The 26,093-nt window shown below is 40.8% G+C and overlaps 1 protein-coding gene across 1 annotated transcript in view; it reads left to right on the forward strand.

Annotated features, from left to right (window-relative positions):
• The window catches only part of PLXNC1 (plexin C1), a gene marked incomplete at its 5' end in the record, with an annotated part of 198,296 nt that overhangs the window by 97,273 nt on the left and 74,930 nt on the right, over positions 1-26,093 (forward strand). The window contains 6 exons of the mRNA XM_007946147.1: positions 3,087-3,234; positions 7,922-8,009; positions 10,238-10,340; positions 10,482-10,565; positions 20,600-20,739; positions 23,275-23,454. Coding sequence (XP_007944338.1) covers positions 3,087-3,234; positions 7,922-8,009; positions 10,238-10,340; positions 10,482-10,565; positions 20,600-20,739; positions 23,275-23,454 — 743 coding nt within the window. The remainder of the gene's footprint in view (positions 1-3,086; positions 3,235-7,921; positions 8,010-10,237; positions 10,341-10,481; positions 10,566-20,599; positions 20,740-23,274; positions 23,455-26,093) is intronic.

Here is a 26,093-nt window from a genome sequence, read left to right on the forward strand (position 1 = left end):
AAAACTATGCACATACAGTACAGAAATAACAGGGGACAAGGTTGGAATGGCTTCTCAGACACAATCAAACACCTGAACAGAGAGAGTCACCAGGCCTGCAGGCTTGGGACTATAGTCTCGGGGGACATATGCTCAATTAGCACAACATAGTACATAAAAGGGAGCTCTGGTAGCATAGTGGCTAAGACACTTGCCTGCTAACTAGACGGCTGGCGTTTCAAACCCACCAGCCACTCCTCGGAAGGAAGGTTGGGCAATCTACTTCCGTAGTGATACTGCCTTGGAAACCCAAGGAGGGGTCTCTATGAGTCGGGTCCAACTCGACGGCACATAACAACAACAATAACAATAATATATGATGTAATCATGTGCTGAGATGTGTGGTGCAGATATAATGCTGGAATGAAGAAGTCAACATAGTTGAGAGTTTAGCCATTTGCTAAATGAGTTAGTGTGAATGCTCTGGAGGTTCATTACCATGCTCAAGCCTGCTAGGGATGGTTGGATTCCAGTCCAGTTAAAGTTGAGCTAAAAGAATTTGCCTTCTTCCAGCATGGAGCTCTGGTAGCGTAGTGCCTAAGGCACTTGACTGCTAACCAGAAGGTTGGTGGTTCAAACTCACCAGCCACTCCTTGGAAGGAAGGTTGGGCAATCTACTTCCGTAGTGATACCACCTCGTTAACCCAAGGAGGGGTCACTCTGAGTCGGGTCCGACTTGATGGCAAATAACAATAACAACAACAGCAGCATGATTCTTGAGCCCAGAGTTATGATTTACAAAACGGAAAGGTGGGGGTGATCCCCAGAGGCTATAATACACTTAGCAAGCTTATCAGAAGACCAGGCAGAAAGCAGAATCTTGAGTGACAGGCAGGAAGTTTGGGCAGAGGCCAGAGTATGACAGGAGTAGACACCTCCCAGGTTGTCTGCCACCATAGCTCTTCCTTATTTGTGATAAGGTTGCTTGATCCACTCCCAGCTCCCTAACATGTAGCCCACTTTCCCAACAGATCCTCTTCATGTATCTGATGCAGAAGGGGTCCACCACTGATATATTAATTCCTTGAAGTTTCCTTTTCATCATGAGGAGTAACTGACTAGTTCTTTAGGATAATTCATTTAGAAAAAAGTTGCTTTGGGGATATGCCAAGATTTTTCTTTTTTTTTTTTCTTTTTTTGTCCTTTTGTAATATGTGTGTGTGTGTGTGTGTGTGTATATATATAAATAAATAAATATATAATACCCCCTCCCCCCCAAAGAAAATATCTGGTCATATGTTTGGCCACAAAAGAACTTTAATTTTAAAAGTAAACAATTTCACAGTTTACTTTCTTTAATTATAATCTAATAACAGAAATAAAAAAGAAAGAGACAACAAATACAACAATTGGGAAATTAAGGTACACCTTCTTAAGTAAACCCTAGATAAAAATAAAATTACAAAATCATGTCTTTGGATGGGAAGACTTAATATCATAAATATATACATTCTCCTAATAAAAGTATACAATTAGTATAATTCCAATTAGACTCATAATTTCCTTTGGATAAAATTATCTTAAAGTTTATATGGAAGACTAAATGTCTAAGAAATGCTAAGAAAATTTTGAAAATAAGACTGTATCATCAGGGATTTGCCTTATCAGATGTTAAATATACTTAAAGTCACAGTATAAGTAAAAGTTGATAACATTGGAATAGAAGTAGATCAATAGATAATTGGAACAGAGCAGAATCTGGAAATAGATTCTAGATATATGGTAATTTAATATATGACAAAAGTCATTTTTCAATTCAGTGGGAAACATTTTTTTTTTAAAGTAAATGGTTATGACATAGCTGTTTAACCATCTGGATAAAAATAAAATTGGACTCATATCTCCAAGTATATATAAAAATAAATTCCAGATGGATGAAAGATGAATGTTTAAAAAATAAAACAATAAAGATGGCAGAACAATTTTATATTTGTCTATAAGCTAGACTTTGGGGAGAACTTTGGAATTGTCTTAGGTATCTGTTGTTGTTGTTGTTATGTGCCATCGAGTCGGACCCTACCCATAGCAACCCCTCCTTGGGTTTCCACGGCAGTATCACTTCGGAAGTAGATTGCCCCATCTTCCTTCCGATGAGTGGCTGGTGGGTTTGAACCGCCAGCCTTCTAGTTAGCAGTCAAGTGCCTTAGGCACTATGCTACCAGAGTTCTCAATTGAAATAGCAACAAACAGAAATTTACTCTCTCACAGTTTAAGAAGCTGGATGTTCAAATTCAGAGCACTGGCTCTGGGGGGAGGCTTTCTCTCTGTGTGTTTCTTGGTCCTAGAAGGATCCCAGCATAGACCCTGGATCCAAAGGATGCACTCAGTCCCTGGCTCTTTCCTGGTGGTAGTAGGTCCCCACTCTCCTCCATTCCTTTCCCCTTCCTTTTATCTGTAGTAAGTAAAAGGTGTTACAGGTCACACCCCAGAATCTCCCCTTACATCAGATAAGGGCTGTGATGGGACTAAGGGTGTTACATCCCCCCCTTTATCCTCTTAACCTGATTGGCTTATCACATCAGATGACATCATGGAGCATCATTACCTCTCTGCCACATTACATCATTACGTAATTGCTAAACCACTGAGAATCATGGTCCAGCCGAGTTGACACAAATTCTGGGGGAACACAATTCAATCCATGACAGTAACCAAGATAGGAAACCCTGTATTTGATTACATAAAAATACACTTTGAAGGGTAAAAGATACCACAAACAAAAGTTATAAGACGAACAGTAGATTAGGAGGAAATATGTGTCACACACATGCTAGATAAGAATTATCTACACTATATAGAGAGCTCTTAAAAATTGATAAGAAAAATACACAAAGCAGAAAAATGGTCAAAGAATATAATACGCGATTCACAGAAGAGCAAACCAAATTGCCAATAAGACAGCTATTTCTTTACATCAATGATATGCTCTCCGAGAAATTTTCCTTCTGATGGCAGGTCAAAGGATGAGTTCACCAAAGGCTCTATGAGGAATGAAAATGATGAAAAAGCAATGGTTTGTTTTCTGTATCCCCTTTTTCTCTGCACAGACTATTGTGACTGTGGTTGGAAGCTTTCCTCCAAGAAATTCAACGTGTGTGGTGAGTAATGCCGACACCAAGAAAGATCTCTGCAAGAATAAAAGTCAATCAAATAAGACCTGCGTCTGTACCATCCCAACCAGAGGAACCCACAAAGGCATGTGTACTCCTTTCTGTTTTGTTGTCATTGTTATTAAATGAAGAATAATTCAGAGAACCTCCTGAGTTCAGGTTCCCCAGGAAGCACAGTAAATAACAGGGAATCTGAATAGTTTCACCCTGTCTTAGTCAGGGTTCTCTGGAGAAACAGAACTAGTGAGATACCTGTAACTGTATCTACATGTAGAGAAAGATTGATTTACTTCAAGAAACTAATTCATGCAGTTGTCACGGGGGCCGGAAAATTCAAAATTCATGGGTCAAGTGATGGCAAGAGTAAAGAATGAGTTCTCCTAAAATATCTGTTTACAGCCTGTAAACAGAACAACACATCCTAGGGAAACTCCCTTTTAACTCTTAAGGTTTTCAACTGATTGATAGAGGTCCATTTACGTTGTGGAAGGTAATCTCTTTTATTTATTTATTTAAGGCCAACTGACTTAATCACATGTAACTACTCCTTCACAACAACCAGACCAGTGTCTGGCCAAACAACTAGACACCATAGCCTACCTGAGTTCATACATAAGATTAACCATCACACACCCCATGGTCTCACTCTCTCCCTGCCTACCTTCTGGTGATGGCTTGGCATTCCTTGCCTTGCAGCTCCAATCTCTGTTGTCATCACCACATGGCCATTTTCCCTCTGTGTGTCTCTGCTCTGTATCTCTTCTCCTCTTTTATAAGGACGCTTGTTATATTGTATTAAGATCCATCTTACTCCATTATGACCTCAAGTTAACTGATAACATCTTCGAAGACATTTCCAAACAAAGTCATGCCACGGGTACTGGAGGCTAGGATTCAGCATATCTTTTTTGAGGACATAATTCGATCTATAAAAATTGCACATGCATGTGCCAGGCACTGTGCTAGATGATAGGGATGACAAAAAGACTGACCCAGCCCTTGCTCACACTATTTATAGTTTATTGAGGTAGAGACAACTAAACAGGTTGTTGTAGTCCATGTGTTAACGCAGGAAACATAGAATATTATGGGACACACATGAAAAGGGCTGGGTGGGAGGCAGATTTAATGGGTGGGTGGGAGGGGTCAAGGAAAGCTTCCTGGAGGAAGTGATATCTAAACAAAACTGAAGGATGAGTAGGGTTGAGCCAGGCGAAAAGGAAGGGGAAGAGTATTCCAAGCAGAGAATACCTAGTATAATGTATAATGACCAGAGGTGAGAAAAAGCTTTGCTTGAGGAACCAACAAAGGTTCTGTGTGGCTAAGGCAAATGAAGTATGGATGGGTGAGAAGAGACACAGAAAATGGATGTCAAAGAAGGGAGCCAGGGGACCACGGAAGGCCTTGTGAATGAGCCATGGACTTTCTCCTGTGAGCCTTGATGAGACACTGAAAACTTTAGAACTAGAGTTTGGCACGGTCAGATGCTTATTATAGAAAGGTGCCATTATGCCTTGTCTCCTACTAGAATGCAAGCTCTAGGTCATCCTCATTGCTGTGTTTGGGACAGTGTCTGGCACAAAGTAGCCATTTACAGTCAGTTAATTTTGTTGAATGAGTGAATGGCAGCAGAATGGATTGGAGGAGGGGAAGAGTGGGTTTGAAAGATCAGGGGAAGGAGAGCAGTTGCAGTGATCCGGGTGATGGGGAATGTCAGAGCTGGAGTGTGGCAGAGGGTGAAGAGAAGTAGATGGATTCAAAAGATGTTTAGGAGGTACCATGGGCAGAACTGAGGATTCACTGAGTCCCTTGGGGGAATACAGGAGCCCTGGTGGTACAGTGGTTAAGCACTAGGAGTTAGCAGTTTGAACGTACCAGTCACTCTATGGGTAAAAGATGTGGCAATATGGTTCCACAAAGATTACAGTCTTGAAAACCTATAGGGTCACTATGAGTCAGAATTGACTTGACAGCAAAGGGTTGGGTTGGGTTGGGAGATACAGTCTAGAAATGGAGTGACATTCATGGTGTAGTCCTCCTAGAATGAGTGGTGATCATAATGGATTTGAGTTTTGTGGTGAGAACTGGAGTTACCCAATGAACCCTAAACCACTCAAAAGTGAATCTGATGCTCCAAGGCAGATATCTGAGCTTAAAAAGTGCCCCTCTGCCACTGGGCTCTGAGTGGCTGTTTGAGTCTGAATTGCTTGGAAAATTACCTCAATTTTCCATTTTTCTTTGTTTAAACTATGTGGTTAATTTTAGTTGTTAAAATACAAATCTTGTTCACCTATAAACTAGCTTCTGAAGTGTTAAGATCACCCTGTAGAGTTAGTTGGTTGCTGCCTTAGTTCCCTAGAACTGCCATAGCAGAAAAAATCAAAAGCAGGTGGCTTTAAATAGCAGAAATTTATTTTCTCACACATCTAGAGGCTAAAAATCCAAGACCTCAGCAATGTCAGTTCCTTCTGTGGGCCTCTCTCCTAGTTTCTGGTGAGTTCTGGCATTCTTTTCTTATAGGCAATCCTAACATGGCATCTGTCTTTCCCCCTGAGTGTGTCTCTGTGTCCATTCTGCTCTTTTTATAACTCAAAAGTGGGATGGGTCATCCCCCCTCCTACTTGGGTGTGACCTAATTAACATAACAAAGAAAACTCCATTTTCAAACAGGGTCATACTTATAGATGGGCTAGGATTTCAACACATATTTTACGGAAGCACAATCCAATCCATAGCAATTGTTTTTAGAACTTCTATCAATTGCACCCAACTCTTTACCTGCCCTTTTCTGAATACCTTGCATATCCAAAGCAGGCAAACAAACTCACTCCTTACATCTTGCACTCAGCCCACCTGTAGCATTGCCAAACCTTTGTCCATGGCTTTCCTCAGCTCTCCAGTGGCCCCACCCCTTTCACGAAATCCTGTTTCCCTTCTGCTTTGAAACATTGGGGCTAAGTCCCCTCTTCCGCACAGTCTTGACAGATTCTGCTCCGACTGTCCCGATCATTCCAGCACCTCTTTGGTCCCCCACAGACACCCCCATCTTAGTATGCTGGTACTTCATGGAGCTAAAACCATTCCTGTGGTATTTCCTTAACTGTGATGTCATTGTTTTTATCTCTCCCGGAATAACTGGAAATGCTTCTAGAGCAGAGATCATGCATATTCATTTCCTTGAGATATTTCCAAATCTTGTTTTGTATATAGTTAATGCTCAGGAAAGTATGACTTGCTAGTCTTGGTCGCTGGACACTTGTAGATTCCATTGAAATGTATTTCCATTGGGAGTACTTTGGTGCTTACTGTCTATATGTTCATTTTACTAACATTTATCAAGTGTCTGTTTAAATGCTCTTGCTAAGAGGTCATGTCAAACCTTCTAAACCTCCTTGTCTTTTGAACAAAGGATTATCATTTCACATATACCCACTTTATGTGAGCAGAATTTTATGTGGCATTCTGGCTTTCAGAGTGAATTTAATCACTGTAGAGAAGCCCCTTAGAGTAGGCTTCTCAGACTTTTGGAACCACACACTAATTGACATATAGTAAGAAAGTTAGGGCTGCCAACGAGTCCAGTCAACATCTTATTGCATCAAATAGACTTTAAAAAGTACTTTCTCCTCCTTCATTCATAAAAGAAAGAAATTTTAAGACCAAAGTGGATGACAGTGAAAACTTTGTCACAGATTGCACTGGTGCCTGGACAGAGTGGGATTTGAAAGGCGCTGCTTACACAGGCTGGCAATTACACAGTTGTCATGGGGGGAGTTTTACAAACCACATCCCCAGGTTCACCTCAGGACTCCTGAATCAAGAATCTCTAGGGGCATGGTCCTGGAATGTGTATTTTCACAGTTTTCCTCACGTAACTCTGATAAATAACTAGGGTGGGGAATCACTCTGCCTTGGATAAAACATCCAATTAAAGGAAATACAGAAAATATTAGCTCTCTCTACTGCTGATTTAGGGAGCCCTGGTGGTGTAGTGCCTAAGGCACTTGTCTGCTAACCAGAAGGCTGGCAGTTCAAATCCACCAGCCACTTTCTTAGAAGGAAGGTTGGGCAATCTACTTCCGTAGTGACACTGCCTCGGAAACCCAAGGAGGGGTTGCTATGAGTTGGATCTGACTTGACGGCAGTGAGTATACTAATGCTGATTTGACACAGGTTTTATCCTTTTTACTGTATTCTTTTGGGGTTTTCTAGCCAATGGGTATGTTTTCAAAAGCAAATAAGAAAACATTCATCACAGATTTGGCGAGAATTAACTCAAAGAAGATTATGGCTCCCAGCCCATGGGAACCACACTCTAGAGTTTGTTAGGCAAATATTTGTAGTGCAGGTTTTCCTGAAGGTGCAGGATTTCATTCCTAGCATTCTGGTTAGCATGTTCTAGGCACTTCTTGCTCGGTGACTTGTTTTATTCTTATGCCATGGCCAATTACAAGCTGAGATAGTGATCCCGGAGAGAGTATGAGATGTAAATGGGCTGTAAAACGGCTTTTTCCTAGTGATTATCCATGGGAGGCTTGGAACACGAGTTGGGTTCGGGTCTGTTTGGAGGTTTGTGCTGTGCACTTTGGCTGCCTGGTGCAAGTGGCCCACGGGGAAGGAACCACATACTGATTGAAATGTTACAGAACAGCTGGTGTACCCCCACCATCTATGCAGAGGAGGCAAAAATATTTATTTTTTTGCATTTACAGCTATGCTTGACTATAGCAGGAATCTACCATAAATGACTTTTTTTTTTCTCTTCCCTCCAGATGTTTTAGTTGTCAACATGATGTTCTCCTTTGGTGCTTGGAATTTATCAGAAAGATTCAACTTCACCAACTGCTCATTGTTAGAAGAGTAAGACTTAATTTGAAATTTAAATATTCTCTCATTGAGGAAAACCAATTTCCTAATGAACGTTTTTGTGGAGTAGAACTTTCCAAAGTGTCTTTTGGAGCGTGACCCAACCAGAGATAGGAGAGCCACTGAGTTAATACGCTCAGTGAGCTCATTCATACTCTAACAAGTGAGGCGGAGAAGCCAAGGGCTTAATGACTGTGTTTAAGTGTTTGGACCAACAGGGAAATATAGTTTTCTTGAGAGATGGCCTTCAGGTACCATAGAAGGGATGCTACTAAGTTGTCCCCTGACCAGAAAGGCTTGGGGAGTTTGGGTAGAGGGAAAAGGACTGAGTGTTAGGTAAGGGGAAGTCATACCCAAGGAAGACAAGATGAAATGTCTTTCACAGGAACATGTTCACTCTTCCTGCATCTTAGCATCTTTGGTTTCTTAGGTCATGTACCTACTGAGTTAGGGCCTCACCTCACTACTTGCCTTCTAAAACAGAGAAAAGACAAAAAAAACATAATTCCCAGATTCCTGATTTCCCAATTGGAAGTTGGGATGGAGGTCTCCATAGAAACAGTAGGAAGCTGTATTATTGTTCTTGTTGTTGTTGTTATGTGCTGTGGAGTCGGACCCGACAGTGACTTTAAAATTCAGTGGTTTGATGGACCTTCTAAATGGGTACAAAATGTAGGTTTCTTTTGGCCAGGCCTGGGAACCACTGGAGTCCCTGGGTGTTGCAGACAGTTAACACACTTGTCTGCTGATAGAAAGGAAAGATTGGGAGACCACTCCACAGCTATTAGCACAAGGGCCTCTGGAACTCACCCTTACCCTTAAGCCACTTTGAAAGCAGGGTGATTCAAAGCTAGGTTCAGTTATTTTTAATAAGAAAATGACTTTAGGGAGGGAAATACAAGAGTTGATACAGAAAGCCATAGAAGTCTATGAAAATGAAAAGAAAAAAGTGGGCCATTAAATAGAATTTTTAGTTTAGTGAGAATTTAAAGATAATGTAGCTCTGGTAGCTTAGTGCCTAAGGCACCTGACTGCTAACCAGAAGGCTGGTGGTTCAAACCCACCAGCCACTCCTTGGAAGGAAGATGGGGCAATCTACGTCCATAGTGATACCGCCTCGGCAACCCAAGGAGGGATCGCTATGAGTCGGGTCCAACTTGATGGCACATAACAACAACAACAACAGCTCACCTAATCCCTGGTGTTAGCGGCCAGACAGAAGGAAGTGAGTTGCCCTAGGTCCCTCAACTAGGTAATTAAGAACCAGAACCCAGAGCCAAGTCCTGGGAGGGTGAGTGCCTTTTCCACTAGGCAACTGCTTCTGTTAGCAAAGCACCTGGAACCGTAATCACAGCTGAAGAAAATCAGTAAGAATGCAAGTCACAGAGCTACTTGGAGCTCACCTAAGTGGCCAGATAGACAGAGCAAATACCTGCTTTCTCCTCAGATCAAAATCTGAATCTCTGAAAGCTTCAGCATTTCTTGGCAAGTATACACAATAAGAACAGCGTACTCTCCCCCTGCACTAGACCCTTGGCAGCATGGTTCCCAGGCCTCCCCTGGACTCCTTTGTCTGTGTTTCCAGGCCAACCTTGATTTCCATTTGTATTGTTCCTCTCTAACTCCAGTTATTCTAATAAGTGCTTTTCAAGCCCTCCACTGTTATCCATGCGTGATAGAGTATTTGATTCAGAGACACAAGTTCTTCCTTAATTTGATTAAAAAGCGAACACTGGCTCCTTTTCCCTCTGCTTGCCAGGTACCACATCTTCCAGGCAGTTGGTAGTGTCACTGCTCAAGTGAGGAGGGTGTGCAGATCTGGAAGGGGAGGGAGATAGAGGTGGGAGGGGAGGCAGATGGATCCAGGTGCAAATTTACCTAAGGGTAGACAAATAGCAGGACGATTCAGAAACTGGTTCAGTGGGTTCCTGTTATCTACTGCCGCAGCAGGTGACTCTAGCTTCAGGTTTCCATGGCAACACTTCTGCAGGTGTCATTATGGTCCATCCACCCTGAGGGCTGCCCAGAGCAGGGCACAAAGTCAGTGCTCTATCCCTAGCCTCAAAGGACTGTCCTCCCTCCGCTTTAGTGCATCACAGTCTGTCCAGACATTTTCGTAGTTTCTTTTCTTAAATGGTGTGTGCCATGTCACAAAGGGAAATAGTCTAGGGTAAGAGCATTTTCCTAAAAACGTAGGAATTCAGTGGGTTTTTTGTTGCCAGATGCCCAGTATGTATTGGAACTGGCTGTGCTTGGTGTACCCGTGAGAGAAGGTGTATCCCGCCCTTCACAGCTTGTGACCCTTCTCATTACAAGAGAAGCCAGGTAAAGTGATATTTCTGGTATTACAAGTTTAACCAAAAAGAAATGTTTGTGATCCCTCAGTCCCAGCCTGTCTTTTGTGTCTCTTTCAAACTTTGATTTTCCCACCCATTTTGGATGTTGAAGGAGTGCTTTTCATTGCAGGAAATGTGTCAAGTTGCTGTTCCATCCAAGATATCAGGAGAAGGAAAATTGAATGAGACTAGCAGAACCCACCAAAGCTTACAGGTTGGACCCCATGTTTGTCTTGATAATGGGAAAAGCCCCTTTAAAATGACACTAACAAGTTCTGCTACTTGGGTTCCTTTAAAAAAAGTTCCTGATTTTACTTTTGACCAAAATTCCCTGTTTTATCTTTGGTTTTTAACCAAGTTTCAGTTAACTGGCTCAATACATCAAAGACAATACACTCACATAAAAGAAATTAAAACTCTGTAATTATGAAAAATGATGTTGTTCCAGTAGAAGTAAAATTTTAAAGGTGACTTTGTGGCTTGCTTCAGGAGGGTTAGAAGGAAGTGTAGCACATAGCACTGAGGGGCTTTCGGTTCAAACCACATGTTATAATTGTATTTATGGGAGTTGTGGGCGGGAAGGGGTGTCTATGCAAAGTAGAAAAACTAACTTCCGTTAGATTCTTTTCTTTATTTCTAGGGATGACCTAACCAGTAATTGAGAGCACTAAAACAGAGTTGTCACAGAATATATAATTCTCTCTCCTCAAAAATGGTTATTGTCCCATGGAAATTCCTCTTATTTTCTTCATAATAAATCACCAAGCTCAACTGACAGACAAAGTTGAGAAGATGAGGGCTTGACTATGTAAATGTCTAGGCAGATCTTAAGTGGCTATGCTCAGAGAACACATGAGTTATGGCTCCATCCAGGTGCCAGGAGTGCAATGAGTATCTCCTATGCCGTGAAGAAACAACAACAAAATGCCCAGTCTTGTTCTCATTAACTTTGGGGTGTAGTATGAGCAGACAAATTAAAAACAACAGCCTATTAAAAAAAAAAAAAAAACTCCATTTTCCATTTCACGACTAATCTGTGGCCTTGATTTATTCATTTGCTGCTACTTAAAGGTCAAGTGCCAATAAATAGCACATTTTTAATAATTACCAAAAAGTTGATAGTAACTTTAAGTGAATTAAGTAAAAGGCAAGTGCATATGAATCAAAATGAATTAGGAAGTTAATTAAAGGCATTAGGAAAGCTGGCTGTGCAAGTATCTCTGGACATTCAGTCTTTGAGGTTTTATGAAGTGAGGGCTACTTTTTTCTTCCCACTGGTTTATAAAACTAAGAGTGACGTGGACTTGAATGAAGGAGGCAATAGCTTTTTCTATTAACCTTTTTTTTTTATTTTGAGATAAATAATGCTTGTAAGTTCACATGAAGTTGAAAGAAATAATACAGAGAGATCCAAATACCCTTTATCCAGTTTCCCCCAGTGAAAGCACCTTGTAAGACTATAGAGTAACATCACAACCCACATATTGACATCGACACAATCAAGATTTAGAATGTTTCCTTTGACACAAGAATCCCTCATATTAGGCTTTTGTAGTTGCCCCTACTTCCCTCCTGCCCCCCACCTCCTCCTTAACCTTGGCAACTACTAAATCTCTTCTCCATTTGTACAATTTTATCATTTCAAGATTTTTATATAAACAGAATCAGACGATATGTACCCTTTGGGGATTGGCTTTTTTTTTTTTTTTTCATTCAACATAATTGCAGGAGATTCATTCAAATTGTGTCTCTCAATGGTTTGCTCTTTTGTATTGCTGAATAGTGTTCCAGTTAGTTACCTTTTAAACTTCTTTTATTTTAAAGAAAAAAGAAAGAAAGAAATTCTGCAGTCTCTGTACCCTGGGTTTCCTGTGCTATGTCTTCCTGCACCTTTTGAACTCTGACACTTCTGTGGGTTAAAAGAACTCGGGTTATCAGGAGAGCAGGAGGAGGCTGGAAATAAACAAAAGCCCTGATCTGTCTTTGTGCTTCTCAAACCCTCCTTCATTTGGAGAAAGACATTTTATTGATACTGGGATTCTTTTTCTTTAAATAGATGACTCATCAGAACAGAATCTCCATTTTGGTTCCGAGGGAATAGAGTGTTATTTGTTACCACGGGGATGTCTTGTGCTCTGTGAAACACTACTGTCTTTAATTATCATAGAATGTGTAACATCCAGGTTCTTGTTCTGGTCTTTGTGTGGGCCTTGACTAAAGCACCCAGACTATTTGCAACTCTTTTCCTAGAAGAAAAACCACGGAAAGCTTTCCTTTAATGTCTGAGTATTGAGTGCTTCCTATGGCCAGGCAGTGGGACAGGGATGTGCATGGTATGGACCAAGTCCCAGAAAGCAATGATGCCAAGCTTGGGCTTAGTGTTCTTAAAGGTATTTATCGAGCACCCACTAGATACTGATACACACTGAGCTGGATACCGTGGAAGGGATCCATGAATGAATCAGACTTATCTTTTACCATCAGTCTCAAGAATATTATACAAACATGAGTACTTAAGTAACAATATAAAAAAATGTTAGCATGGAAAAGTACCAGGAAGTATAAAAACCCAGAGAGCCTCTCTGTGCCCCAGGCCTTGTCTTAGCCATCCTTGTATTTCATTTAAGCCCACTGCCTGGTAGTTAAAAACACTTAATCAGTGTGGTTGGTTAAGTCTTTGATTGATGGATGGATTGATTAACAGAGATGGCGTTCCAGCCAGCCTTTGAGGAACAAGAAGCATGCAGGCATGTAGAGATGGAGGAGGGAGTATTCTAAGCAGAGGGACTAGCATAAGCTGAAGTGTAGGGAGATATGTCTTTATGTTTTATTACTTCTCTATAGCAATAAGCATATCATGAAGAATAACAGATAACAAATATTAGAACAACATCATATCTTAGATCTTCACAACCTTTCCTTGAGAACAGGAAAGAGAGGGCAGCTCCCTCTGCTCTCATCAGGTGAAGACACCAGATATCAGATTGCTTAGAAAAGGAAGAAAAAGTGGTTAGGGCAGGGTGGCAGGGCCAACGGTTCTTGACGTGGTTTCACCTATTAAATGCGTGGACTTCCTGAAGAGGAGGAGGTGGGGAAGTCAGAGGAGGGGAGGAGAGAGACTGACTGGGCTTTATGACTGAAATCCTTCTCATCCAAAGGTAAAACTTGTCTCCTGCTCTTAAGGAATTTACAGTTTAACTGTTCTTTCTTTCTCTTCCTTGCACTTTCTCTTCTCTTCCTCCATCACTCTTGGAAAAGGCATTTTATTTCTCACAGGCAATCCAAGTGGACTCTTTCAAGGATCTTGCTGCCAAAAGTAAAATTAAATTGAACTTATACCTTGTTGAGTGCCTTCTGTGTGCTAGCTGCTATAAGATTCACTTCTAATTGTTTATTCATTCATTCATTTAAAAAGCATTTCTTGGGCACCTACTACATGCTAGGCAAACAGGCAAAATATATGCCCTGTGGAGCATACATTGTAGAGCTAGAATATTTTGGAGGAAGTAAGATTCATTCTCAGGAAGCAGTTGAATGTACCTAACAGAAAAAGTTAACAGGAAAGAATGTACGAAATTGCCCAACCTTCCTTCTGAGGAGTGGGTTTGAACTACCAGCCTTCTGGTTAACAATCAAATCCCTTAGGCACTAAGCCAATAGCATGCCCTTTCTTACACTACAGTAAAGCTAAATTAAAAACTATATGCACCTATTCTGACTTACCTACAAATTTGACTTAAAGACACACGTCTTGTGTGTAACACAAGTAACAGATCTTTCCATAACCTGGGAGCTGCCTGTATAACCAAACCAATCTAAAACACCCACTGCTATCAGGTCAGTTCCTCTGCTGGTGCAGTGCTTAAGGCATTTGACTGCTAACCAGAAACTTGGTGGTTCCAAACTCACCAGCCACTCCACAGAAAATGGGAAAATCTACTTCCATAAAGATTTACCTTCTTGGAAACCCAATGGGGGTCACTATGAGTTGGAATTGACTCGGTGGCAGTGAGTTCGGTGATTTTTTTTTTTTTTTTTTTTTTGTAATGACCCTATAACTCACTGCCATCAAGGCCATTTTTGCTCACAGTGACCCTCCTTGGGTTTCTGAGATTGCAAATCTTTAAGGAGGTGGACTGCCTCACCTTTCTTCTGTGGAGCAGCTGGTGGATTTGAACTGCTCACCTTTCAGTTAGCAGCTGATCACTTAACCTTGTGCACCCAGGGTGCTCAAATTGAATATGAGCAAGTGTTAAAATAAGTAATATTGATGATGTAAGTCAGTCTGGAAGGGATGAGACTAATACTGTATTGGCTTCTCTTGGCATTAGGCTGTGAAAACTTGCCCCATCTGGCCCAGAGGTTGGGAGTGTGAGCAGGATCCCCAGCTGGGTCAGGCTGTGGGGGGAGTGTATTAGTATCAAAGACTTGGAAGGAGAGGGACTGATTGGGTCTGGTCACAGTGAAGGAGTTGGGCTCAGGCAACGCTGGACATCTCCAAGATAAGGAGCACTGAGGAGGCCTGAGATGGGAACTGAGGCTCTTAGGGGATGAGAGTGACAAGAATCTCATGTCTAAATTGAAGCTTGGCAGAGGATGTGGATTTGGGGTGGTTTCCTTTCAGTTAGATTCAGGATCTTGTACTGGCATGGAGGCGCTGCCCTCTGTGGTCATGGAATCCTGGTCACGCAGTCACACAGTGTACTCTGAGAAGCCACACTCAGTAGTTTATGGCGTGGCCTTGGCAGCTCCACCTTGGCTATGTCTGCCTTGCTCTAGAGTCCCCAGGTCAGGAAGTCTTCATCTCTTACCCCAGGGCCTTGATCTGTTACTTTCTACCAAGAAGAGAACCAAGTCCCCAGGTTTTCTCAGGAGGCATTGCTAACTCATGACAATTCCTAACACCAACTGAATGTTACATCCAAAGTTCTCTGGGACCTGTACTAGGGTCCTCCATGAAGGTGTGTTTGCCAGGAGATTGAGCATCAAACAGATAACGTTTTGTTCTATTTAACTCTAATCTTCCTTTGGTGCGATTGAGTTCCATTGTTTTCTTTCCATATCTCACCTGCTTGTACACTTTCCTATCTCCAAGGCTGGTTATCACTCTTCTCAATTTATGTTGTTGTTGTTCGCTGCCATCAAGGTCTCCTGGACTTGGGCAACTCTATGCACAGTGAGAGCAGACCGTTGTGATCCATCGGATTTTCATTGGCTGAGTTTTCAGAAGTAGATTGCCAGGGCTTTCTTTCTCATCTTAGTATGTAATGTTTGTTGAAACCTGTTCAGTATTATGGCAACTCACAAGCCTCCATTGACAAGACAGGTGGTAGCTGCACATAAGGTATGGTGGCCAGGAATCAGACCTGGGTCTCCTGCCAGGAAGGTGAGAGTTCTACCACCGAACCACGACTGGTCCTTCCAACTTATACATTTCATTAATATATTACTTCCGTCTCAGCCGCTAATAAAGATGTTAAATAATTCTGAACCAAACACTCACCCCTGGAGGGCCCTACAGGACATTTTCCTTTAATTAGTTGAGCTACCTTTCATCTCTCTAATGTCTTTTGGTTTCAGATTTCCAGCTGGTTTTGAATCCATGTGACTTTTTATCCAGTCCTGTTTGAACTAATTTCACAAGTGAAAATCTGAGAGATGTTTTACTTAGTGTTGATTCAGGTTCAGGCCTACAGAGAGCTTTGCTATGTTCATATATATATTTTTTTTTTAACAGTTTAATAGAGTACAATTTGGTCTTAATAAACTGAGCCTTGCTAATGCACCTCTTTCCAATATTCTTTTCAATCATAGCAGTATTTTCTCCATTAATGTCATGGTAATTTGAATTGTGTTGACGTCAGACTTCAGAAAAGGTACCCTTACTGTCAGGAATAATCTTCTTAGACCTTTTCAAAGATAACTGTTTCTTAGTGGTATGCTATTTCCAGTATCTTCTAATGACTTAGTTTTTTAAAAATAAAAATAGTCGAGAATTTTGTAAAATCACCTAATTACTCAGTTTCTAATGTGCTTCTTTATAAAAATCAGGGAGTGACTTAAGCTTAAGAGAACCCAGAGTTCATAGTATTTTATGAAAAAAATTTAAAATTGTGCAACCATTTAAAAATAACTCCTTTAAGTCTTTAAAATATAATTGGGAGGAAGTAAACTATTCTGAGGTTAATTGCTAGACAACCTAGGACTATGAGGTTGTACTCCATAGTATTTTGATTTGATACATGCACATTTTTTATTTGATACATGGAAGTCCTTGGACCCAGGATAAGAGGGAAATGTCACTGTAGGACAGTAAGAGACTAGCTCTTTGTATCAAGCTAGATTAAGCTTTTAAATTAACCCCTTCTGTGTGAAAGCTTGTGGGCCCCACTACCTTATATGAGGTTGTAAATTCACTCTTGATTAAAATACAAAAATAGATCTAAAAGTTTGTGTTGTGGAACATGTGTGGGGAGGTTGTTCTTTGCCTTTTTGTCTTAACTAGGTTTTTAAAAATCTTTATCAGCAAAAATAAAAAAAATGTTATGTGTTCTAAGAATTGCTATAGTCGTATAACTTCCCTATCCATTATTATTAGTTTACATTTTCTTGAATACCTCTCCTGTTTATTTAATGGGGTCCTCTTGGTAGGTCTTTAACCCGCTTATTAAGATGAGGAGAGATTTTCGCAGCAAACAAAGGATGACTAACCTCATTCTCTTTGAGAGCAGACTAGAAGCAGCTGCTTTCATGAGATAGGTCAGGCTGGATCCCAACCTAGACGACCAATGGAAACTGAACAATAAGGTTTTAAAGTAAAATCCTTTTAAAGGAACAAGACTGCCTCTACTCAGGGGGAAATAAAAAGTTAATAAAGCAACGTGGCAGGCCCTCTGATGGTGTCTGTAGAGTCATTGAAGGAACAATATCTAACCCCTTAAAAATCTTTGCTGTATTCATTCTAAGGCCCTCTTTTTCCTCTACTGAGAGCAGAGAAGTTTTTACTTGGCATGTTTGAATTTTTTGCTTGAGCAGATATCAGCGGTATCCATGTAAGAAGCAGGAAGGGCTGTCTCAGAAGAAAAGCAACCTGGGAGTCACAGACGACTTGGTGGTAAATGTGAATGAGCCTGCAGTGTGGTTCACTCAGGAAAAAAAGGCCAGTCCATCTCGCCTCCCTCAGTCCCTGCGTGGTGCCCATGGTTAAGCACTCGGCTGCTAACCGAAAGGTTGCAGATTGGAGTCCACCTCGGGGTGCCTCAGAGGAAAGACCCGTGGAGATCTACTTCCAAAAAATGAGCCATTGAAAACGCTGTTGTTGTTGTTGTTGTTATGTGCCGTCGAGTCAAACCCGACTCATAGCGACCCCTCCTTGGGTTTCCGAGGCAGTATCACTACGGAAGTAGGATTGCCCAACCTTCCTTCCGAGGAGTGGCTGGTGGGGGTGAACCGCCAGTCTTCTGGTTAGCAGTCAAGTGCTTTAGCCGCTATGCTACCAGAGCTCCTATTGAAAACGCTAAAGGGTGCAATTCTACAGATACCCACATGGGTCACCATGGGTGGGAAGCAGCATGAGGGCACTGGTTTGGATTTGGTTTTATTTTAGTTACCTTGCCTCCCTAAAAAGACAGTGGACTCCTCTACTGCAGGAATTGACAAACTTTTCCTACAAAGAGCCAGAGCGTAAATAGTTTAGGCTTTGCGGGGCATAAGTCTCTGTTGCAGCTACTCAGCTCTGCCGTCGTAGTGTGAAAGCAGCAAGAAACAATATGTAAATGAATGAGTGTGGCTGTCCTCCAATAAAATCTTATTTTTGGATAGAGAAAGTTGATTTTTATACATCATGAAATATTACTCTTCTTTTGATATTTTTCTATTATTTAAAAATGTAAAAACATTCTTTGTTCAGAAACCATATAAAAATGAGTGACAGGCTGATTTGGCCTGTGGGTTGTAGTTTGCCAGCTGCTGGTCTGGTGCACACCTAGACCAGGTGTCCCACAACATCTAGCACTATCCTAGGGACCCTAGACGTGCTCACTAGATACTTGATCACTGAGCCACCGCCATGTAAGAGCACAAGTGTAAGCCTTTTGTCATACAGTACCCACTTGAAATTTGCAAAGGATTTATCTTGAAGTCTTTGCTAATCCTCCCCATTCCAAGTACCACTCTAGCAGATAATTTCCCCCATAAAAGGCAGTCAAGTATAACAGAATAATTAAAGTGACCCTTCCAGGCCCTAGTGATACTACAAACGCAGGGCTCAAAGTCCTTTACAAAGTGATTAAAATAAATTCTGCCACCGAGATCAATTCTCTGTCACGTTGCATCACTGCAGTGATGACATTAACGATGAATTTACCTCAATCTGCAAAACCAATCCATAGTGATAATGAGTGACGGTGACTCCCATATAGCAGCTGTGTTTGCCAAGGAGCTGAACGAGGAAACATCTATCTCAGCAGGATGGGCAGCCCCGGCAGCCCAGCAAAGGTGTCCTGACGAGTGTTACACACACAAGGGATCAGGAAATACACGATCACTTTGAGAAGCAGGTGTTAAGCAGGTGTTAGACATCACTGATGTTCTCCCAGTAGCCAAGTGTCTGCCTCCTAGACTTTATCCTCCAAATGGATACACTCAGTGTGAGAGCGGTTAAGCCACATTTCACATGAATATGTGTTTCTGTACATTGGAATTGTTATATCAGGAATATGAGTATGAAATTTTGTTAAAGGTCTTCTATACTTTATCTTGGGAGCTCTGGTAGCATAGTGGCTAAGGCACTTGACTGCTAACCAGAAGGCTGGCGGTTCAAATCCACCAGCCACTCCTCAGAAGGAAGATGGGGCAATCTACTTCCATAGTGATACTGCCTCGGAAACCCAAGGAGGGGTCGCTATGAGTCGGGTCTGACTCGACAGCACATAACAACAACAACAACAATACTTTACCTTGGCCAGAATGTTAGAATATATTATGTCCTGTTTTGGTCATCATATTGTGAACAAATTATTTGGTGGAAATGGACTACAAGAGAACAATAAATTGATCAGAGATAGAAGATAGCACTTATAGAAGCAAAGTGAAGGAAGTCAGGATTGTTTTGTCTTGCTAAGAGATAGTGATTCTTGCCATCAAAAAACAGCATTAAAAAAGAAGAGGGCATTTGATTAGACATTGCAAATGGAGAAGTAAAGGCAACATGCTGTTGTTTGTACCGTTGAGTTGATTTTTGACTCAGGGAAGCTTCATATGTGTGAGTGGAACTGTCCCATCCAGTTGTGAAGGTGTGACCTTTCGGAAGCAGTTCACCAGGCTTGTTTTCCTTGTGCGTTTGGGTGGGTTCTGATCACCCGCCTTTCAGCTCGTACTGAAACAGTTCACCACTCAGCTGCCTTAAAGATTGGGACTTTGAACCTACCTAGCAGCTGCTTCCATAAAGACTCCAGCCAGGGAAACCCTAGGGAGCAGTTCTACTCTGTAACACATGAGGTCTCCGGGAGTTGGAATTGATTAAACAGCAACAGGAAAGGCGGCGTAAGCCTGCATTAAGTGGTCAGGTATCAAGTGATTCAAAGGGAAACTTTCTAGACCGTTGACCTGATCAAGCTTGCAGTGTGTCCCAAGGAGGAAATAGTGACATCTGCAAACCGTGGAGAAGAAACAGTTGGCCACCATGGTTTGGGCATCCAACTGCTCACTATTAGCTGACAGAATGGGATGATTTCCCAAGTGTTTCTTCCCCTGCAGTATATACCTTGATTCAAGTAGCCTAACTGAAACAAAAAATCCGAACTGCATTCTTAAATTAAATTTATCTGGAATGACATTTATTTCAGCTTAATGATGAGTCTGTGATTGGCCTATGGTCAATGGACTCCTTTTGGTTTCCCTTCATTTTGCTTATATTTTGAGTCTCTGGAGGCTTAAGGCAGCAAGCATTTTTGAGGCTCTGGTGATATCTTACTCTTCAGACAGAATGTCAGACTCTTCAACAGTATTTTCAACTGTCTTGTGAGACAAAGACTAATTGGTTTGACCTCATGCTGTCGCATGTTGAGAGACATGAATCTTCAGTACTCTTGCCTGAATTCATTGATTTCATTAAACACTGTCTGCTTGTGTTTGCAAAATGTTGTAATATCTCAGTGATTTCTTCGAATGGCAGTGCATAAACAGATTTTTTGGAATGATGCCATTTCTTAGCTTTGATCTTGTTTTTTAATCTTTTATTTCCAATAGGTCTTCTACATTAAGTCCATTGAGCCACAGAAAATATCGACCTTAGGGAAAAGTAACGTGATAGTTACGGGAGCAAACTTTACCCGGGCATCTAACATCACAATGATCCTGAAAGGAACCAGTACTTGTGATAAGGATGTGTGAGTTGCAAATCTAGTGATTTATTCTTGGTGTAGTGAAAAGCTAAAACCTCAGCCAAAGGGCTATCACAGGGATTATCCTCTTTTCACAGTCAAATTATTTCCATGTGCAGAAGTTGGCCAGTGATTCTGAATATTTGATGTAACACAATTCTAATGAGTAAAATAATTTTAACTTCACATTTGAAGTTCATTGTGAGAAAATCTATCCCATAGTACCCCAGAATCTCAATACACAATAATTGTAAGATGCTGTACGATTTTGGTCTTGATTTGTTGACATTCAGTAAATTGAGAAGACAGAGTAAGAAGCATCATCTTTAAGATGATCTCCTTAGAAAAATAATTGAGTACCTTTGAAGTTTATGGAGAACATGGCAACTCTTTCAAGAGTTGGGGGAAAAAAGCCCTTTTTGATCCATTTTATGTGGAAATTTCATTCTGTATAAGTTTCCATTTATTGGTTTGGTTTTAGGATCAAATAATTAAATAGAACATAAGAAGTAGTAAAAGAAAAAAAAAAAAGACTAAAATACTCCAACACAAAAATCTGGTCAATGTACCACTAGAACATCATTATGTCTATGACTTTTTTCTCATAGCTCATCCTGTTAATGAAAATTTGAGGAAAATATAAACCAGTTTTTCTCTAATGGCTTTGTGCACATGTTACTCTCCCCCAAAATAGAGATAGAGTAATAATAATAATAATGTAACAGATAATTTGAGTTATCTGCTTGTTAGCTTTTGTAAGTTTGAGCTAATCTGAAGTAAAAGGTGTTGCAGTCTACACGAAGAATAACCCGCAGCTTGCTCTCATCATGGAGATGCATATAAGACAATCTGCTGGAGCGTGGTGTTTTGGTTTTTAACTACTAAAACAGATTTCTACAGCATTTTAATCTGCCACGCTTGTTTACTGAATTTTCTGTTTTAATTCATTTGCTGCACGTAACTGCCATCCTCTGCCCCTTCATAGCAGTGAATTTGGGATAACTGCGATCTTGATGGAAAAAGCTACTCATCAATGGTTTTCCTCAGTTCTGTTATTTACTGGAATTATCAAGCACACATCAGTGGCTATAGCTTTGTGACATAGGTATTTTTGTACCGTTTATCCTGGCTAAATACCTTATTGCAAAAATCTTTCATTTTGTGTAGCAAAATCTGTGAAGTTAGACACCTGTGTGTTCAGTGAAAGGCAATCAACTTCACTGGAAAATAAGTCGTTTTTAGAGCATTACCCTGTTCTGAGTCTTTATGCCTTCATTTCAATTCTGAATATGTCTTAAGATACTGCAGTTATTAAATTAAATGACTAAGCGGCCTCTCTCCTTGTGGCATTTCAAGACCTACATCTGTGTGGTGAATCCAAGTTCACAAACAGTAAACATAGTACTCAGCTAATCTGATACCTTGAGTTTCTGCCTTAATGCTACACCCTTTTAATATATATTTTAAATGAGTGATTATTCTAAAGAGACAAATACAAGAATAGTAGTGGAATGACCCACATTTCTGTCTCTCTCCTTCCAAAATTTATAAACAAGCTGGAATTTTAATGATCAGCCATTTTGTGATGAATTTCCTAGTGCTTTGCTCTGATTATAAACCTTACAATATAAATCTGTGGTTGTACAAATACAAACAGATACAAATCTTTCCAGAATTTTCTTTATTATAAGGTTAGGAATGGAATTAAACTTCATAATCATGCATATATCCTTTAAATAGCAATAATAGATTCTCATGTAACATACTGACATTATTCAGATAAAACCAGTCTTAATGATTTGTGCTCTCAAGGGTCATTGTAGCCGTCAAGCACAGAAGCAGCTGCGGGTTGCAAACAGTGCCATACAAGGCTTTGCCTTGACTTCTGAAGGCTGTCAAGGGCAAGCCCTGGGGATGTCAGAAGCACCCAGGACAGCCCCAGCTGATTTCTGTCTGGAGGTTCCCCGGGAGGTGGCTTAGCTTTGACGCTGGTTGATTCTAAGATGTGTGGCCCTTGGCATGAGCTTTCTGCTCTTTCAGTGGCAAAATTCCCGTTCCTGCCTGGTGTTGGGTTGTATCCTCCCAGCCCTTTGGGACTTCTCTCTCTCTCTTTTTTTTTTTAAGCTTTTTATTATGGAAATTATCAAATGTACACAAAAGCTAGAGAGACAGTGTAATGAACTTCTCTGTACCCTCACCTGTATTATTAACAATAATTCCTTAATCTCATTTAATACCCAGTCCATTTTCTGCTTTCTACTAGGACTTCTTGAAGGCAATTTTTATAACCCCTTCCTTCCCTATTTCTAAGGGGAATGAAAATAACAAGATAAAATACATAAAAGAAAAGAGGAACCCAGCCCCGGATAATGCCCACATGGCATAAGTAGCTCCTGATTAATCAGCAGTTGCCTGCAGCTGTTTTCATGATAGTTCACGAACTGTTGTGATTCTGACTGAAATTCATATGCTGTCACCTTGGGTAATCAACTGTGCTAAGTGTCTGTGTCATGTCAGAGTTCTCGTTCTACTTCCTTCTAGGATACGGGTTAGCCATGTGCTAAATGACACCCATATGAAATTCTCTCTTCCATCAAGCCGAAAAGAAATGAAGGATGTGTGTATCCAGTTTGACGGTGGGAGCTGTTTCTCTGTGGGGCCGCTATCCTACATTGCTCTGCCACACTGTTCCCATATATTTCCTGCTACCACCTGGACCAGGTATTTTCTAGATTCATTATATTTTTCTCTCAGTGTAGTTAAAAGGGTCATAACGATCATGGATTTCACTCAAATATTGTTGTTGTTATTGTTATGTGCCGTCAAGTCAGACCCAACTCATAGCAACCCCTCCTCGGGTTTCCGAGGTGGTATCACTACAGAAGTAGATTGCCCAACATTCCTTCCGAGGAGTGGCTGGTGGATCTGAACCTCCAGCCTTCTGGTTAGCAGTCAAGTGCCTTAGGCACTACACTACCAGAGCTCCTACTCAAATATAGAGAGAGAAGTATATAGAAATAGTATTAATACCAGTTGCCATTGAGTCAATTCTGACTCATGACAAGGTCCCTGGTGGTGCTAACCATTAACATACTCTTTCGTTAACCAGAAGGTTGGAGGTTTGAGTCTACCCAGAACCCCTTCAGGAGAAAGGCCTGGGGATCAACTTCTAAAAAATCAGTCTGGGGAGCACAGATCGACTCTGACACACCTGGGATCACCATGGAAATAATAATCATTTCTAAATTCTTCTCACAAAATTCAGCTAAGGATTTATTTCTAGAAAAGTCCATACCAACCAACCAGTAGGTTGCTTCCCGTTGTCATAGTGAACACTATGAGGACATCCTGTTTTTCTCTTGCCATGGCTGCCAGGAAACTCAGAGCTAAAATGATTTCTCAGTTGCAGTAACTATTCTTAGCTTAGGTTTCTGGTACATAGATGCAATCCTCTTTGTAAATGAACAGCAGTATCTGCATTTAAAGGATGCTCCCTATGTGAGAGATGGAAATTCCAAAATAAACACTTCCAGATCCATCCAGTGTATTAAGGAGAACAAACAAAAATCTCTCCCCACTTGAACATAAATCTACATTCAGATTTTGGAATATAACCCTGAAGATATTTTCTTTACCCAATAGAACATGAAGCTCAATTTCAAAGTATTCTCTAAATGAAATTACAGATAAAGCTTTGGAAAAAAAAAAAATCACTTTCAGTATTTTTATTTAAGATTCAGGGATTAGTCATTAGAGAAATGCAAATCAAAGTCACAATAAGATACTAATTCACACCCACTGGTTGCCAGGATTCACACAGATGTGGTGTCACCAACATTCAACTATTATTAAAATGAATGAATGAATGAGTGGAAAATAACAAGTTTTGGTGAGGATGTGGGGAAACTGAAACACTCATCATTGCTGGTAGAAATGTAAAATGATACAACCACTGTGGAAAACAGTTTGGCAGTTCTTCGGAAAGTTAACCAACATTACCATACGACCCAGCAATTCCACTCCTAGGTGTATACCCCAAAGTGTTGAAAGCAGGGACTCAAAAGGACCCTGATTTACTAATGTTCGCAGCAGGATTATTCACAATAAGCAAAAGCTGGAAACACCCAGGTGCCATCAACAGATAAATGGATAACAAAATGCGGTACATACATACGATGGAATAATTACTCAGCCATAAAGAGAAATGAAGTTTTGCTATACACTACCACATAGATGAATCTCGAAAACATTGTGCTGAGTGAAATAAGCCATACGCAAAAGGACAAATATTGTATGGTCCCACTTAATATGAAATACCTAGAAGAGGCAAATGCATAGAGACCAAAGTTGATTAGTGATTACCAGGGGCTGTGGGGAGGAGAGAACAAAGAGTTACTGGAATGAAAAGAAAATGTTAAGGTCAAAGTGGCTTATGCCACTTTAATTTCAAAACCAAGGCTCTGGTATGACATTCTCTTCCTATTTCACCTCATTCCTTCTTATAAATAAATTCCTTCCTATATATAAAAGCAAACATGGATACTGTGCTTACTACATGTCAGATGTGTTACATGAAATAACTTAGTCAATGCTTACAACAAGCCTAAGAGGTTTACTGTTATTAGCCGCTTGTACAGATGAAGCAACTGAGGCCTGGAGCAATGGCAAAACTTACTGGGAGTTTGTGTTTAGTGTCTGCTTCACTGTGGAATAAGAGGCTCCTTAAAGGCTTGTTACTTGTGACATTCTTTGCCTGTATGTCCGTTACTCCTGGGTCACTGTGCTTTGGTCATGAATGTGTCTCTGCAGTCTGGCCCTCAGCAGAGCATGGTTGGCTTGGTTTTCTAGTAATGATAAAAGGTTGGCACAGGGCAGTTGCAGTCTTTCCCCCTTGTGTCTGGAGGTCCATGTTTGCCAGGATTCAGGGTTTTCCCTCTGCCCTACACAAATTGATCTGCTCGCATCCACCTCCTGGTCTTGTCATCAGCCGCTCAGGCAGCTGACAGAGCTGTCATATTCAGGCTCCTGTCCCCTAGAATGAGTGTCTAGTGACCTGCATGAATGGGACGTGAGGGCAGCGAGAGCTGTGGACAGATGTTTGTTTCACATCTAATGACCACTTAGCTTCTACATGATTATGGAGCAAGAATATGAGAAATCACTTGGCTTGGTTTAGGAGAGAGAGAACATAGCTGTTATTTGTATGGTTTACTGAATAGGAATTTACACTTTTAATGCCATTTACAATTTTACTTTGTCCCTGTCTCCCTAAATAAAATATAATTGGTAGATTGGGAGTTTGATTTTGAAAATTGTTAGAGTGAAGTCTCTTCATATAGATGAAACAGCAATCAAACAAA

This window comes from Orycteropus afer, unplaced genomic scaffold (genome assembly GCF_000298275.1).
Source record: "Orycteropus afer afer isolate SDZICR_OR568_19922 unplaced genomic scaffold, OryAfe1.0 scaffold00151, whole genome shotgun sequence".
Taxonomy (NCBI): Eukaryota; Metazoa; Chordata; class Mammalia; order Tubulidentata; family Orycteropodidae; genus Orycteropus; species Orycteropus afer.